Here is a 13,713-nt window from a genome sequence, read left to right as displayed (position 1 = left end):
TGTCATGTTTCCTTTACCCTACTTTTTTCAAATATTTATTTTATGTATATAACCCAAGGTACATCTAGATAACGTTTGGAAAAAGAATATTAAGTTTTATATATAAATACATGCTTAGCAAATATGAAAATATTAGGAAGAAAATTCATAAAAATATATGTTTATTCAGACTTACAATTCAATTAATTTCTGGAGATGTGCAAAAGTATTTTCACTTAAGTAACTAATTTTGTTTTTTCTCATTACCCTGAAATAAAAAGAAAAATACATTTTAACATCCTGAGGTAGCGATTACTTGAACTACTAAAGAGACTATCAATTTGCAAAGCCAAAGATAATGAATATAGAGTACATTTTCACATATTTTGAAATAATATGATCAATCATCCAATTCGATTTTAATCTTGAGTTTTCTGCATCTTCCCCTTGACCAAACCTTCAGGGCCTGTTGCATGCTGGCAAAGTGCTATCCACTAAGCTACACCCCCAGCCCCAGAATCCAAAATCTTTTAATAAGGATATGAAATATTTTTCAAAATGTTAACTAGAACTAGGGAAGGCCTTTGCAAGGGAAATAGGAACTTCAACTCTTGAAAATACAGACTTAATATTTTGCAACCAATAGCATGAGGAGATATTCTAGAATCATCTCTTCAGTCTGCAAAGCGCGTCTGCTTAGCAATTGTCCATACGCCGTAGCCCTTACTTGTTTGGTCGTTGATGTGATTTATGGCAGAGCTCCCTAAGGAGGATGATCTAAGCTGGACTAATTCAGAAGAGCCTCTAGTTTGGCATGTTGAACCAGACTGTAACTCTCAGCAGCTTATCGTTGTTGTTTTGGGGATCAAACATAGGATCTGGTGCATCCTAAGCACACTGTGTAGGGCTGAGCTATGCCCCACCCCTGACAGGACACTTCTGCACCTATCTAATGTGTTCTCAGCTAGCGTAAAAGAGTAACTCATAGACATTTAAAAGGGTTTCCTGAAGGCCGGGCGTGGTGGCGCACGCTTGTAATCCCCGCGCTTGGGAGGCAGAGACAGGAGGATCGCGCAGGTTCGAAGCCAGCCATGTGCCCTGGCTTAGGAGACCCTGTTTCCAAATAAAAATGTAAAAATAGGTCTGGGAGTGTAGCCCGGAGGTAGAAGGGCTTCCAGGAACCCCAGTACCACCAGAAAAAAAAAAGGAAAAAAAAAAAAGGGTTTTCAATTCTTTAGTCACTGTGCAATATGCTTCAAGTTGGCCTTGTCCCATCCTTTGAATATTTAATTCCTCCCCATACTTCAAACCATGACCACATTAATCCTGGGCCAAAAAACACAAGCACTCGCCAAGAAGAAGCCCACAAATCATTTCTTTATGTAGAACTTTCCTTAAGAGGAAATGCAAGTAGAACTTACAAGATTTTTCAGCTATTTCTTTAGGTACAAATTGTGTCTTTTAGGCAGTTAGTATGAACTGTTTTGCATGACTTAGATGAAGCATGCTGAATCTGAAGACTGCCGAATTCACTCAGTGGAAGAATTCAAAATTTCAGTGGCCTCGAGCCCTTGCAGATGGTGTGTATAATTGAAGAAAATACATTGTTTCATCATTGGTAGGAATTATATTGCCTATGTGTAGGGTTCCCTATACCCCAGGATGATGGCTTCCAAACTTTCCATATGGTAACACCCCAGTAGAAAGGCATTTTATAGTGGGACATAAAATATACCCACAAAAAAAATACTCATCCACCCACCCACCCACAACTCAAATTTCATTAAATAATATATTTATTATCTACATTGCACTTTAATATGATCTATTCAACTACTTCATTTAAAAAATGTTGGGCCATTTGGGAGTCTGAGACAGGAGAATTGCGGTTCACAGGCAGCTCCAGCTACTTAGTGAGGCCCTTTGCAACTCAGTGAGACCCTGTTTCAAAATAAAGAATTAAGCTGGGCATGGTGGCGCACGCTTATAATCCCAGAGCTTGGGAGATGGAGACAGGAGGATCACGCAGGTTCGAAACCAGCCATGCTAGCTTAAGAGACCCTGTTTCCAAATAAAAATATAAAAATAGGTCTGGGAGTGTAGCCCGGAGGTAGAAGGGCTTCCAGGAACCCCAGTACCACCAAAATAAAGAATTAAAAAATAGAGCGGGGTGGGGGGTGCATCTTGGAGGTAGAATGCCCCTGGGTTCCATCCCCAGTACCTCACACACACGCACACACAAAAAAAGTTGAACCAGGCATGGCAGCTCATGCCTGTAATCTCAGTACTTGGAAGATTGAGACAGGAAGATTTCAGGTTTGAGAACAGACTCAGCAACTTAGTGAGACCTGTTTAAAAATAAAAAAATAATAGAGATGAGGGTATAGTTCAGAAGTAACACATCTCCGGGTTCCAGACCCAGTGCAAACAAACAAACAGGTGTGGACATGCTAAATTGGCTGTGCTATGCTGTTTTTATTACTTACTTATTATGAGCTGCAGCCAAGAGTTTGAAAAACATTATAGAAAAAACATGAGTGAAGGAATTGGATATTTCATATTCAAGGATGCTCCGTGTCCCTATTTTCACACAAAGTAAAGGCAAGCTGAATTTAAGCTAGGCCGGAGAGCCATAAGAAGAAATTACACTCAGTACTGGTCTAAGTTTTATTCTGGTGTCCACAGTGACGTCCCAGGAGTGTGAGCATTCTGCAGCACTGTTCTAAATTTTGATTGTAATTATATTTTAATTCATTTTTATAGGGAGAAATAATCTTTGCAGTGATGAATCGCAAAGGGCAAACATCTGTAGACCAAGACGTCAATCAGTGCTTCTCAAGCTGCGGTCCAGGGACAGGTCCTTGGTGCTCTGTGAAAACTTCTTTCTGTTGAGGCAGGCCTGCATGCTACTCACGTCCGAGAGAAATGGGTCTCAGATAATAGAGTTTCATTGTGATGATTTGTTTGTGGTTGAATCCACGGCTACCCTTGGTCTGAATTTCGCCTCCTCTGTTTCAACAAACGTGACATTCAGAGTGAACATTTACCAGAGCCACTATGCATGTGTGAGGGCTCAGAAATGGCATCCCAAAGTATGGCACTTTGGTGTGCTGAGGACTTTGAACAGAAGGACATTGGAAGGACTTCCGGACATTTTGGAAGGACATTTTTCTGACCTTCCTCTACTCTTTTGCTTTCAAAAGTAGACCATAGACACTAGATCAACTCCCAGAGCCATCCATACACCCCAGGGACATCACTCCAGCCCTCTGCTGCCTCTCTGTGTAGGAGCTGGACATAAAGACTTTCTCTGACCCATACTGTCTGCTAGAAGGTTCTTATTCCAGGAAGGGTCTTGCCCCATACTTGAGAAGAGGGAATGCCACACAGAGGCAAAGAGGAGTGGGGCAAAGAGGAGTGGGACCCGGCCTCTCTAGACCTCCCCTCTCAGTCTGTTACCAGTAGGTTAGCAATCACTCTTTGTCTACTTGCATTTCTACATGGCTGTGCAATTTTCATTGAAGCTCAGCCTAAAAATAGGTAGTGTCCCCTGAGTCTCTTTATTTCTGAAAGGCTCCTACGCCACATGAAACCTTTATTAAATAAAAATCATTATGGTTTTCTCCTGCTAACCTGTCTTTTATTACAAGGATGTTCACATACTCTTTAGAAGGGCAAGGCGTGGAGCCACACCTTTCTGCACCACCACATGTTTAGGCTGGTGTCTGTCCACAAAAAGGATTCATTTGACTTGTAAAGCGATATAACACTACTTCAAAAGCATAAAAATGTCACTTACAAAACAGTTAAACTACTGCAGGAAAAAAAGGTCAGGTTTCTTAAAGTGTGGATATGGTTGCCTTCAAAGTCCCTGGAACATAAAACATAAAACATGATCAAGCTAAATTTTAATCACAGAAATAAACTGGTTAAGAATTACTGTGTTTTAGTAAAATATCTTTTCTTTACTTTGTTCATTGCATATAGACTCTCACTTATAGCTAGTTAAATAACATCTTAAATTATATATCTTATATACTACATATAAGACATTTTTATATTATAACATGTAATGTATTCTTATATTCTTATATATTTCTATATATCACATGTGCACAGATCTAGGAAAAATAGCAACAATATTGCATATGATATACATGTATGTATTATATTATATATAATACTGTTAATGTTTTTCTATATTTATAGTAAAAATGGTGTGTGTGTGTACTAGAGATTGAACCTGAACCCAGGGGCATTATGTCTCTATGCTACATCCCTAGCCCTTTATTTTATTTTATTATTTTATTATTTTATTTTTTGTGGTACTGGGGATCCTGGAAACTCTTCTACCTCTGGGCTACTCTCCCAGACCAAATATATATATATATATAAATATATAATAAAAATAAAAATATATAATATATGTAATATATGTAACATATATACATTATATAATATATTAATATATTATATATAATAATATATAATATATAAATATATATATTTTTTATTTGGAAACAGGGTCTCTTAAGCCAGCTGAGGCAGGCTTTGAACCTGGCGATCCTCCTGTCTCCACCTCCCAAGCGCGGGATTACAAGCGTGCCCCACCACGCCCAGCTCTACTAGCCCTTTAAAAAATTAATTGATTAATTAATTAATTAATGTATGTTTTGAAACAGGGAAACCTAGTCTTGCTAGGTTGCTAAGAGTCTTGCTACACTGCTGAGGCTGTCCATGAACCTGTGACCCCAAGTACTGGGATTACAGGCATGTGCCACGCCATTCCCAGCCAGTAAAAATGTTTGCGTCCCATCTGTGTGATCTATTCATGGGAACATGTTATATTACTCTGAGAATGTGAAGGGAATGAGAAAGCAAAGTGAAACCTTTCTAATGGTAATACCTAAGAAATATTTAGTAGTGAGCCTTATCGACCATTTGCTCAGAGCCACCAGTGGAGTTTGGAGCTAAATGGGACCATTTAGCGCTAGGCGGAATAAGATTCACGTTGCTGCAGAAGCTGCCATTCCCAACACATTGTTTAGTTCCTGCCTTCCTAGTCTAAACACTGCCCAGAAAAAAGTCCTAAAACCTTTTACCACTGGGATCACCTTGCTCTTCACAACGGCAGTGCAGAGAGGACACCAGGCTGCCCCTGTCACCACAAGGAGGCTGGGCTGGGCATCAGCATTTATAAAAAATTAAGTTATCATGGTTCTGGGGAATCAAACTGAATGCCTCCTGAAGAGCTCATGAACTGGTGTTCGCAGTTGATGTAACTGAGTCATGAGGGCTGTAGTCTCATCAGAAGATTAATCTGTCATGGTGGATTTATCTGGGTGGCAGCCCAGGCAGGCAGGGTGTGGCTGGAGCAGGGGAGCCTGCTGTGCGGCCTTGGGGATTACCTGTGACCCTCACCCCTTGAGCAGGCTCCCTGTGCGCTCCCTCTCCAAGCTTGCCACGCCACAGAGCTCCAGCTCTGCACCCTGGCCTCCCAGGGACTGAACTCTGAGACCTCCAAAACACTGTGAGCAGATAAACGTTCCTTCCTCTAAATTGTGTGGCGGGTTTCCTGGGATACAACAGTGAGGATGCTGAGATTTTTCACTTCGATTTGCATGGGAGATGAACATTCCACCACTGAGCTATTTCCCAATCTTTTATTTATTTATTTTGTGGTGCTGGAGATTGACCTGAGGGACATTCTACCTCTGAGCTTTCTCTCCAGCCCTATTTTTAAAATTAATTAATCAATTTATGGTATTAGAATGGAACTCAGTGGCTTCTACCTCTGGGTTACACCTGCAGCCCTTTTTATTCTTTATTTTGAAACAAGATCTCACTAAGTTGTGGAGGGCCTCACTAAATTGCTGAGGCTGGCCGTGAACTTTCAACTCTCCTGTCTTAGCCTCCCAAGTACTGAGATTGCACGCGTGTGCCACCATGTCTGGCTCCAATTCCTTCTTTTATATGTAAGTATATGGTAGATGTTTGCAGATCAGAAGACAACAGTTAGCTGAAGTTTAGGGGTATACCGCACTTTCAGAAGTAAATGTGGAAGACTGTCATGGTGCTGTACACCTGTAATCCCAGTACGTGGGAGTCTGAGACAGGACGATCGCAGGTTTGAAGTCAGCCTCAGCAATTTAGTGAGGCTCTCAGCAGCTTAGTGAAAACCTGCTTCAAAATAAAACATAAATAGGGCTAAGGGTATAGCTTGGAGGTAGGAAGGCCCCTGGGTTCCACCACTAGTACCACACACACACACACACACACACACACATGCACGCATGCATGCACGCATGCACACGCACACACATGCACACACACAGGAAAGCAAATGCGGCACTTAAATCTTATGTATGCCAACATAGTTTGTTGGTTGCCATATAGTGTAAAGCTATTCAGGAATAGTTGTGGCTCAAATATGGGAACAAAGTATGATACACTTACTAAAATCTATGAGGAGAACATGGTAGCATGCATAGCAATGCCTACACTCTGTGGACTGCGGGTGGGCAGACTGTCTTATTTGGGCATGGCACTTAGAAAGGTACTGACAAGCCGGGCGTGGTGCGCACGCTTGTAATCCCCGCGCTTGGGAGGCAGAGACAGGAGGATCGCGCAGGTTCGAAGCCAGCCGCACGCGCTGGCTTAGGAGACCCTGTTTCCAAATAAAAATGTAAAAATAGGTCTGGGAGTGTAGCCCGGAGGTAGAAGGGCTTCCAGGAACCCCAGTACCACCAAAAAAAAAAAAAAAAAGAAAGGTACTGACAAAGCAAAACATATTTACAAGATCTGAAAAACCAGGAGTAGTAAGGGATCTAGAAATCATGTCACTTGAAGAAAAGGGAGTTTTTATAACAGTGAAGAGCAACATGAGAGAAATATATTTTGAAGTCAGGCTGTAAAAATAGATCAGAATTTTTCTATGTTGCATCAGAGTACTAAATTAGACTTACTAGTTGAAGGACACAAACCATTTTGAACTGAAGCCCAACCTCTCTGAACAGAAAATAAATAAGCTCCCTATTAATATAAGCATTTAACAAAATCATTGTACCATATCTTGATAATTTTGTAGACAAGATTTCTGTTCCACATGGGATCCTGTATTATAATCAGGAATCTGAATGCTAGTCACTGTTGTGAAATACTGTATTAGAATCAGGAATCTGAATTCTAGATCACTGTTGTAAAGAGATGTTCTTCTGTTATTTGCCAGAAGCAGGAGCTAAGTGCTTATATTGTCTTTTCCTTGGTCCAGATTTGGCCAAGGTTCAGGACTAGGGTTAGGTCTCCCAGGGTGTATTACTCTTAAGGGCTTTGCTTATTTTGTTGTGAAACATTATCATATATATCTCTGCCACCAGGTGGTGATGTTCTCTCAAATTTCACAAAATACTCTAACTGGAAGATTTCAGCTACATTATGAACCCAGGGGCATTCTACCTCGGAGTTACACCCTAGCCCCTTTTTATTCTTTATTTTGAAAAAGGATCTCACTATGTTGCAGAGGGCCTCACTAAGTAACTGAGGGTGGCCTCAAACCTGCAATCCTCCTGTCTCATCCTCCCAAGCGCCAGGATTATGAGTGTGTGCCACCATGCCCAGCTATCTGTTTGCTTTTAAGCTAGAAAAAATATTTCCTAGCACTAACCTCCTAATTTGTAGAGATCAATAAGAGGTACACGCTGAAGCACAAATTAGGGAATTTTCATTAAAATTTTAATTTAATTTAGAGTTTATTTTAATCTTGAGTTGTAAATTTGCTTTTACTTTTTCTTCCTAAAATTAGGAGTTTGTTTGTTTGTTTGTTTTTTTGGTGGTACTGGGGGTGGAACCCTGAGGCTTTCTACCTCTGGGCTATACTCCCAGACCTATTTTATATTTTATTTGGAAACAGGGTCTCACTAAGTTGCTGAGTTTAAGTGCTTGATGTGCAGAGCTCTCTGGCTTGCCGAATATATATCTCCAAGGCAGAACCCCCACCACCAACAAGGATACAAACAAAAACCCTGCTTCTTGCTCCCTAGCTCCAGGCTCTGAGGGACGGTGGGGTGGGGGGATTTTACTACTGTTTTCCTAGATCACCTTTCCCATTCAGTGGGCCTCTGAGCCTGACCATTTGATCTTTCCCTTTCAACATGGCAGAACTGTATGAAAATGAATTTCATTCTTTGATTTGAAGAACAACAATAACAAAGAACCAAAACATCAATACTCTTGCCTGTCTTCTTTTTTATCTTCTCTTTTTAAAAATTTCTGATACTATGGATTGAACCCAGAGGTGTTCTGCCTCTGAGCTACACCTCTATATCTTTTTTTTTATTTTTAAAATTTTTTTTATTGGTGCATTATATTCATACAACTTATTGGGGTAAAAAACTTGTGTGTACAAACATGTACTCATCGCTGATTTAACCCCTACCCAAATCCCATCCCATTCCCTCCCCGTCCCTCCCTCCCTTGCTTGGCTTAGTGATTGACTTCGATATGTTTAAGTACATTGTGGGCTTTAGAGATTTTCCTCTTCCCCCCTCATTTCTCCTCCTTTAGGTTGACTTGTTTGCTCCTCTTTTCTCCCTAACTCTCACATATTAGGGAAAGCATCTGATTTCTTATTTTTTGTGCCTGACTAATCTCACTTAGCATAATGTCCTCCAGTTCCATCCATTTCCCTGAAAATGATGTAATTGAGGTTTTTTTGATGGCTGAGTAAAATTCCATTGTGTCCATATCCCACAGTTTTGTAATCCATTCATCTGTTGATGGACATCTTGGCTGGTTCCATAGTTTGGCTATGGTGAATTGTGCAGCTATGAACATAGATACACATGCATTATGAAAAAGGAGACATTACTACTGACAGCGTAGAAATCCAGAGGATTATCAGAAACTACTTTGAAAAACTATACTCCAACAAAATGGAAAATCTGGAGGAAATCGACAACTTCCTAGATAAATACAACCTTCCTAAACTGAGTCAAGAAGATATAGAACACTTAAACCAACCAATAACAATCAAAGAGATTGAAATAGCAATAAAGAGCTTACCATCAAAGAAAAGCCCAGGACCAGATGGTTTCCCAAGTGAATTCTATAAAAACTTTATAGGAGAACTAATCCCAATACTACTCAAACTATTTCGGGAAATAGAAAAAACCGGGACTCTCCCAAATACATTCTATGAAGCCAACATCACACTAATACCCAAACCGAATAAAGACAGTTCAAGGAAGGAAAACTACAGGCCTATATCTCTGATGAACTTGGATGCAAAACTATTAAACAAAATACTAGCAACACGCATTCAAAACCACATCAAGAAAATCATTCACCATGACCAGGTAGGGTTCATCCCAGGGATGCAAGGCTAGTTCAATATACAAAAATCAATCCATGTAATTCATCATATAAACAGAATCAAAGACAAAAACCACATGATCATCTCAATAGATGCTGAAAAAGCATTTGATAAAATTCAACATCCATTTATGATAAAAACACTGCAGAGAATTGGAATAGAAGGAACATATCTCAACATTATTAAGGCAATCTACAATAAGCCCACTGCCAACATCATATATCTTTTTTTTATTATTATTTTTGAAACAGGGTCTCACTAAGTTATCACACATTGGCCTTGAACTTGTGATCCTCCTGTCTCAGCCTCCCAAGTACTGGGATTATAGGCATGGGCCACCCACCACACCTGGCTCAAAAAATATTTTTAATAGTTTTCCTGATATTTTGAAGGGCTTGTAGATTTTTTTTTTTTTTTTTTTTGGTGGTACTGGGGATGGAACCACGGGGCCTTCTACCTCCGGGCTATACTCCCAGACCTATTTTATATATTTTTTTTATTTGGAAACAGGGTCTTTTAAGCCAGGGGAGGCTGGCTTCGAACCTGCGAGATCCTCCTGTCTCAGCCTTCCAAGCGTGCGCCACCATGCCAGGCTTGAAGGGCTTGTAGATTCTATAGTTTCTCTTTGTCATAACTTTACCCTGTGCATTGTATCTTTTGTGTGTATGTGTATGTGATACTTGGGTTGGTACCCAGGGGCATTCTGCCTCCGAACTACACCCCCAGCCCTATTTTTTAGTCCTTATTTTTATGTATGAAACAGGATGTCACTGAGTTGGGCCTCACTAAGTAGCTGAGGCTTTTCGCGAAACATGATTTAACTTACACTTTTTGTTAGACATTCTGTATTATCCTGCAGCTTTGAATTCTCTGTTCTTTGTTTTACTATTTTTTCTCTTTTTGTTTTGACTTTAAAGATTTCTTGTAGCTTATTTTTAAGGTCACTGATTCTTTCCTAAGGTGTGTTTAGTGTGCTGATGTTAAGCCTGTTTAAAAAACCTTCTAGCTGGACGTAGTGGTGCATGCTTGTAATCCCAGCATTCGGGAGGCTGAGACCGGAGGATCCCAATTTATAGACAGCCTCAACTACTTAGTGAGGCCCTCTGCAACTCAGTGAGACCCGGTTTCAAAATTCAAAATAAAGAATAAAAAATAGGGCAGGGGGTGTAGCTCGGAGGTCGAATGCCCCTAGGTTCCATCCCCAAACCCGCTAAATAAATAAATAAAAATGAATAAATAAATAAAAAAAATCTTCTGCCGGGCGTGGTGGTGCAAGCTTGTAATTCCAGCATTCGGTAGGCTGAGACTGGATGATAGAGGTTTGCAGACAGCCTCAGCTACTTAGTGAGACCCTGTTTCAAAATAAAGAATAGCCAGGAGTGGTGGCTCATGCTTGTAATCCCCGCACTTGGGAGGTGGAGACAGGAGGATCGTGCAGGTTTGAAGCCAGCCGCGCTGGTTTAAGAGACCTTGTTTCCAAATAAAAATATTAAATAGGTCTGGGACTGTAACCCGGAGGTGGAAGGGTTTCCAGGAACCCCAGTAACACCAAAATAATAATAATAATAATAATAATAATAATAATAATAATAATAGTAATAATAATTCTGGGAGTATAGCTCGGAGGTTGAATGTTCCTGGGTTCCATCTCCAGACCTGAAACAAAAAAAAATCTGATAGGCTCTCATAGTTTCCATCTTTTTGATGACATTTTCCATATATTCAAGGGCATCCTCCAACTTTCCCACTTTCACTTATAATTATCATCAGATTTTTTTAAATTTTTGGTTCTGGGGATTGAATCCAGAAGCATTCTACCTCCAGGCTATACTCCCAGCCTGATTTTATATCTTATTTGGAAATAGGGTCTCACTAGGTTGCTGAGAGCCTCATTAAGTTGCTGAGGCTGGCTTTGAACCTGTGATCTTCCTGCCTCCCAAGTTCTGGGAGTACAAGCATGTGCCACCATGCTAGCGAACCATAAATATTTTAACGTCCCTGTTTGGAAGTTGTAATATCATCTATTTCCAGGTCTGGTTGTGTTGATTGCTGTCTAATTTTTTTTTATTACTTTGTAATTTGACATGAAACATGCCATCCCTCCCTCCCTTCCTTCCTTCCTTCCTTCCTTCCTTCCTTCCTTCCTTCTTTCCATCCATCCATTCATTTATTTTTCTGGTTCTGGGGATTGAACCTAGGGATTCACTACCTCTTAGCTATACTCCAGTACTATTTTAATTTAAATTATTTTATTTTTTTGGAAACAGGGTCTCACTAAATCGCTGAGGCTGGCTTTGAACCTGTGATCTTCCTGTCTTAGGTTCCCAAGCACTGGGATTACAGATGTGCGGCACCAGGCCTGGCACTTGGTTTTTTTTTTTTTTTTTTTTTTTTTTTTTTTTGGAAGTCGAGCTTTCTCAGTATTGTTTTCCGCCACCTACAGAAACCACATTCTAGCTGGGTGTGGTGGAACATGCTTGTAATCCCAGCATTCGGGAGGCTGAGACCCGAGGATCACGGTTCGCAGACAGCCTCAGCTACTTAGTGAGGCCCTCTGCAATTCAGTGAGATCCAGTTTCAAAATAAATAATAAAATAATAGGGCAGAGCAGAGGGTGTAGCTCAGAGGTCAAATGCCCTTGGATTTCATCCCCAGACCTGCAAAAAAAAAAGAAACCACTCTTGTAAGAGACTGTTATAGCTTGAATACCCACTCTCCAACGGCCCATGTTTCAAGGCTTGGTCTCAGGTGGTAGAACCATTAAGTGGTGAGGGCTGGTGGGAGGAAGTTAGGTCTTTGGGGGGGATCTTGGCACTCCAGGCCCTTCCTCTCTCTTTTCCTGGCTGCCATGAGCTGAGCAACTTTGCTCCACTAAGCACTACCTGCCATGATGGCTGCAGGCCCCAAAGTCCTGGAACCAATCAACCATAAATTGAAACCTCTGAAACTGTAAATTGGTCCCTTTCTCTAAATAAGTTGGTTCAGGTATTTTGTCACAACCACAGGAAGTGGAGTCCCAGGTTCCTGTGTTGTGTCAGTGTGCGATTCTGAGCTGGGGAGGCTTTCCTCCCCTTCCCCTGGGGCCGAATACTTTATTTTCCTTCAGTTCTGTGGAAACAGTGGGTCTTTGCCTGGTCCTGGGTGCAGGGGGACTTCCTGTCCCTCTTTCAGTATTTTGCATCTTAAGAGGGAGGAGCCTAGGACAGGCATGGTGGGTTACAGGTGGCTAGGCACACCTGTAATCCCAGTACTTGGGAAGCTGAGACAGGAAGATCACAGGTTTGAGGACAGCCTCAGCAACATAGCAAAATTCTCAGCAATCAAGTGAGACTCTCCTTCAAAACAAGTAATAAAAAAAGGGCTGGGAAGCCAGGCATGAGTGCATGCTTGTAATCCCAGCATTCAGGAAGCTGAGGCCAGAGGATCGTGGTTTGCAGACAGCCTCAGCTACTTAGTGAGGCCTTTTGCAACTCAGTGAGACCCTGTTTCAAAATAAAGAATACAAAATAGGGCAGAGGGTGTAGCTCAGAGGTAGAGTGGCCCTGGGTTCAATTCTCAGACCTACACACACACACACACACACACACAAAAAAAAAAAAAAAAAAAAAAAAAAAAAAAGGGCTGGGGGTATAGTTCAGAGGTAGACTGCTCTGGGTTGAATCCCCAGTACCGCACACAAAAAGAAAAACCAAAAAAGAGGAAGGAACCTAGGAAAGATGGTTTGATGTCCATGTGCTACCAAGGAGGCTGACTCTCAGTTCCTTGCCTGATCCTAGTTTCTTGTGAGTTGGTAGAGCCAGAGAAAAACAGCCCTTTGGGAATAGCTGACTCCCCTGGAATGCAGGGGTTCCCACCACTGCAGGTCACCTGAGCCACACGTAACTTTATAAGCTGATAACATCGTTAGCAGCTTTCTTCATACCTGCTCTTATGAACCGCCAACTCCTTCCCATGTTCTGCCAAAGGTGAAATAGTTCATACTAGTATATAACCTCAGCAGAGGACACATCCCGCCTCTCCCTGGCACCACTTGGAATTCCACTTAACTGGTTGCCTTAAAACCACAGATCTCTTATGGGCTCCAGAAAATTAGGGTTTGCTAGAATATAAAGCTCTTTCTCATTGGTGGGAAGGGGTCACCATTGCCTCCTGCCTTGCTAGTTCCTAAGCACAATACCAGCACAACTGCATGTTCCACGTGCTCTTCTGTGATGTGTCCTCCGTAACTCACAGTGTTTCAGGTGGGCATCTCTTGGCTGGCATGGTGCGACGTCCTCATCTCACCCCTAGGTGTGTGTGCGTCACTTTCATTTTCCATCCTTTTCTGTCTTCTAGTGCCTTGCTCTATAATATATCTCTACTGA

At 41.3% G+C, this 13,713-nt stretch overlaps 1 protein-coding gene across 4 annotated transcripts in view; it reads right to left on the bottom strand.

The window, feature by feature from the left end:
* Positions 1 to 13,713, bottom strand: part of RXFP1 (relaxin family peptide receptor 1) — a gene marked incomplete at both ends in the record, with an annotated part of 125,292 nt that overhangs the window by 17,457 nt on the left and 94,122 nt on the right. For all 4 annotated transcript variants that reach the window (XM_080697728.1, XM_080697729.1, XM_080697731.1 and 1 more), the window contains 2 exons: positions 176 to 247; positions 3,779 to 3,850. In XM_080697728.1, the coding sequence (XP_080553854.1) occupies positions 176 to 247; positions 3,779 to 3,850 (144 nt within the window). The remainder of the gene's footprint in view (positions 1 to 175; positions 248 to 3,778; positions 3,851 to 13,713) is intronic.

The sequence above is a fragment of the Muscardinus avellanarius genome (genome assembly GCF_963383645.1).
Source record: "Muscardinus avellanarius genome assembly, chromosome: 6".
Classification (NCBI taxonomy): domain Eukaryota; kingdom Metazoa; phylum Chordata; class Mammalia; order Rodentia; family Gliridae; genus Muscardinus; species Muscardinus avellanarius.
The sequence above is the reverse complement of the archived record's forward strand: the minus strand, read 5'-3'. Positions and strand labels throughout refer to the sequence as shown.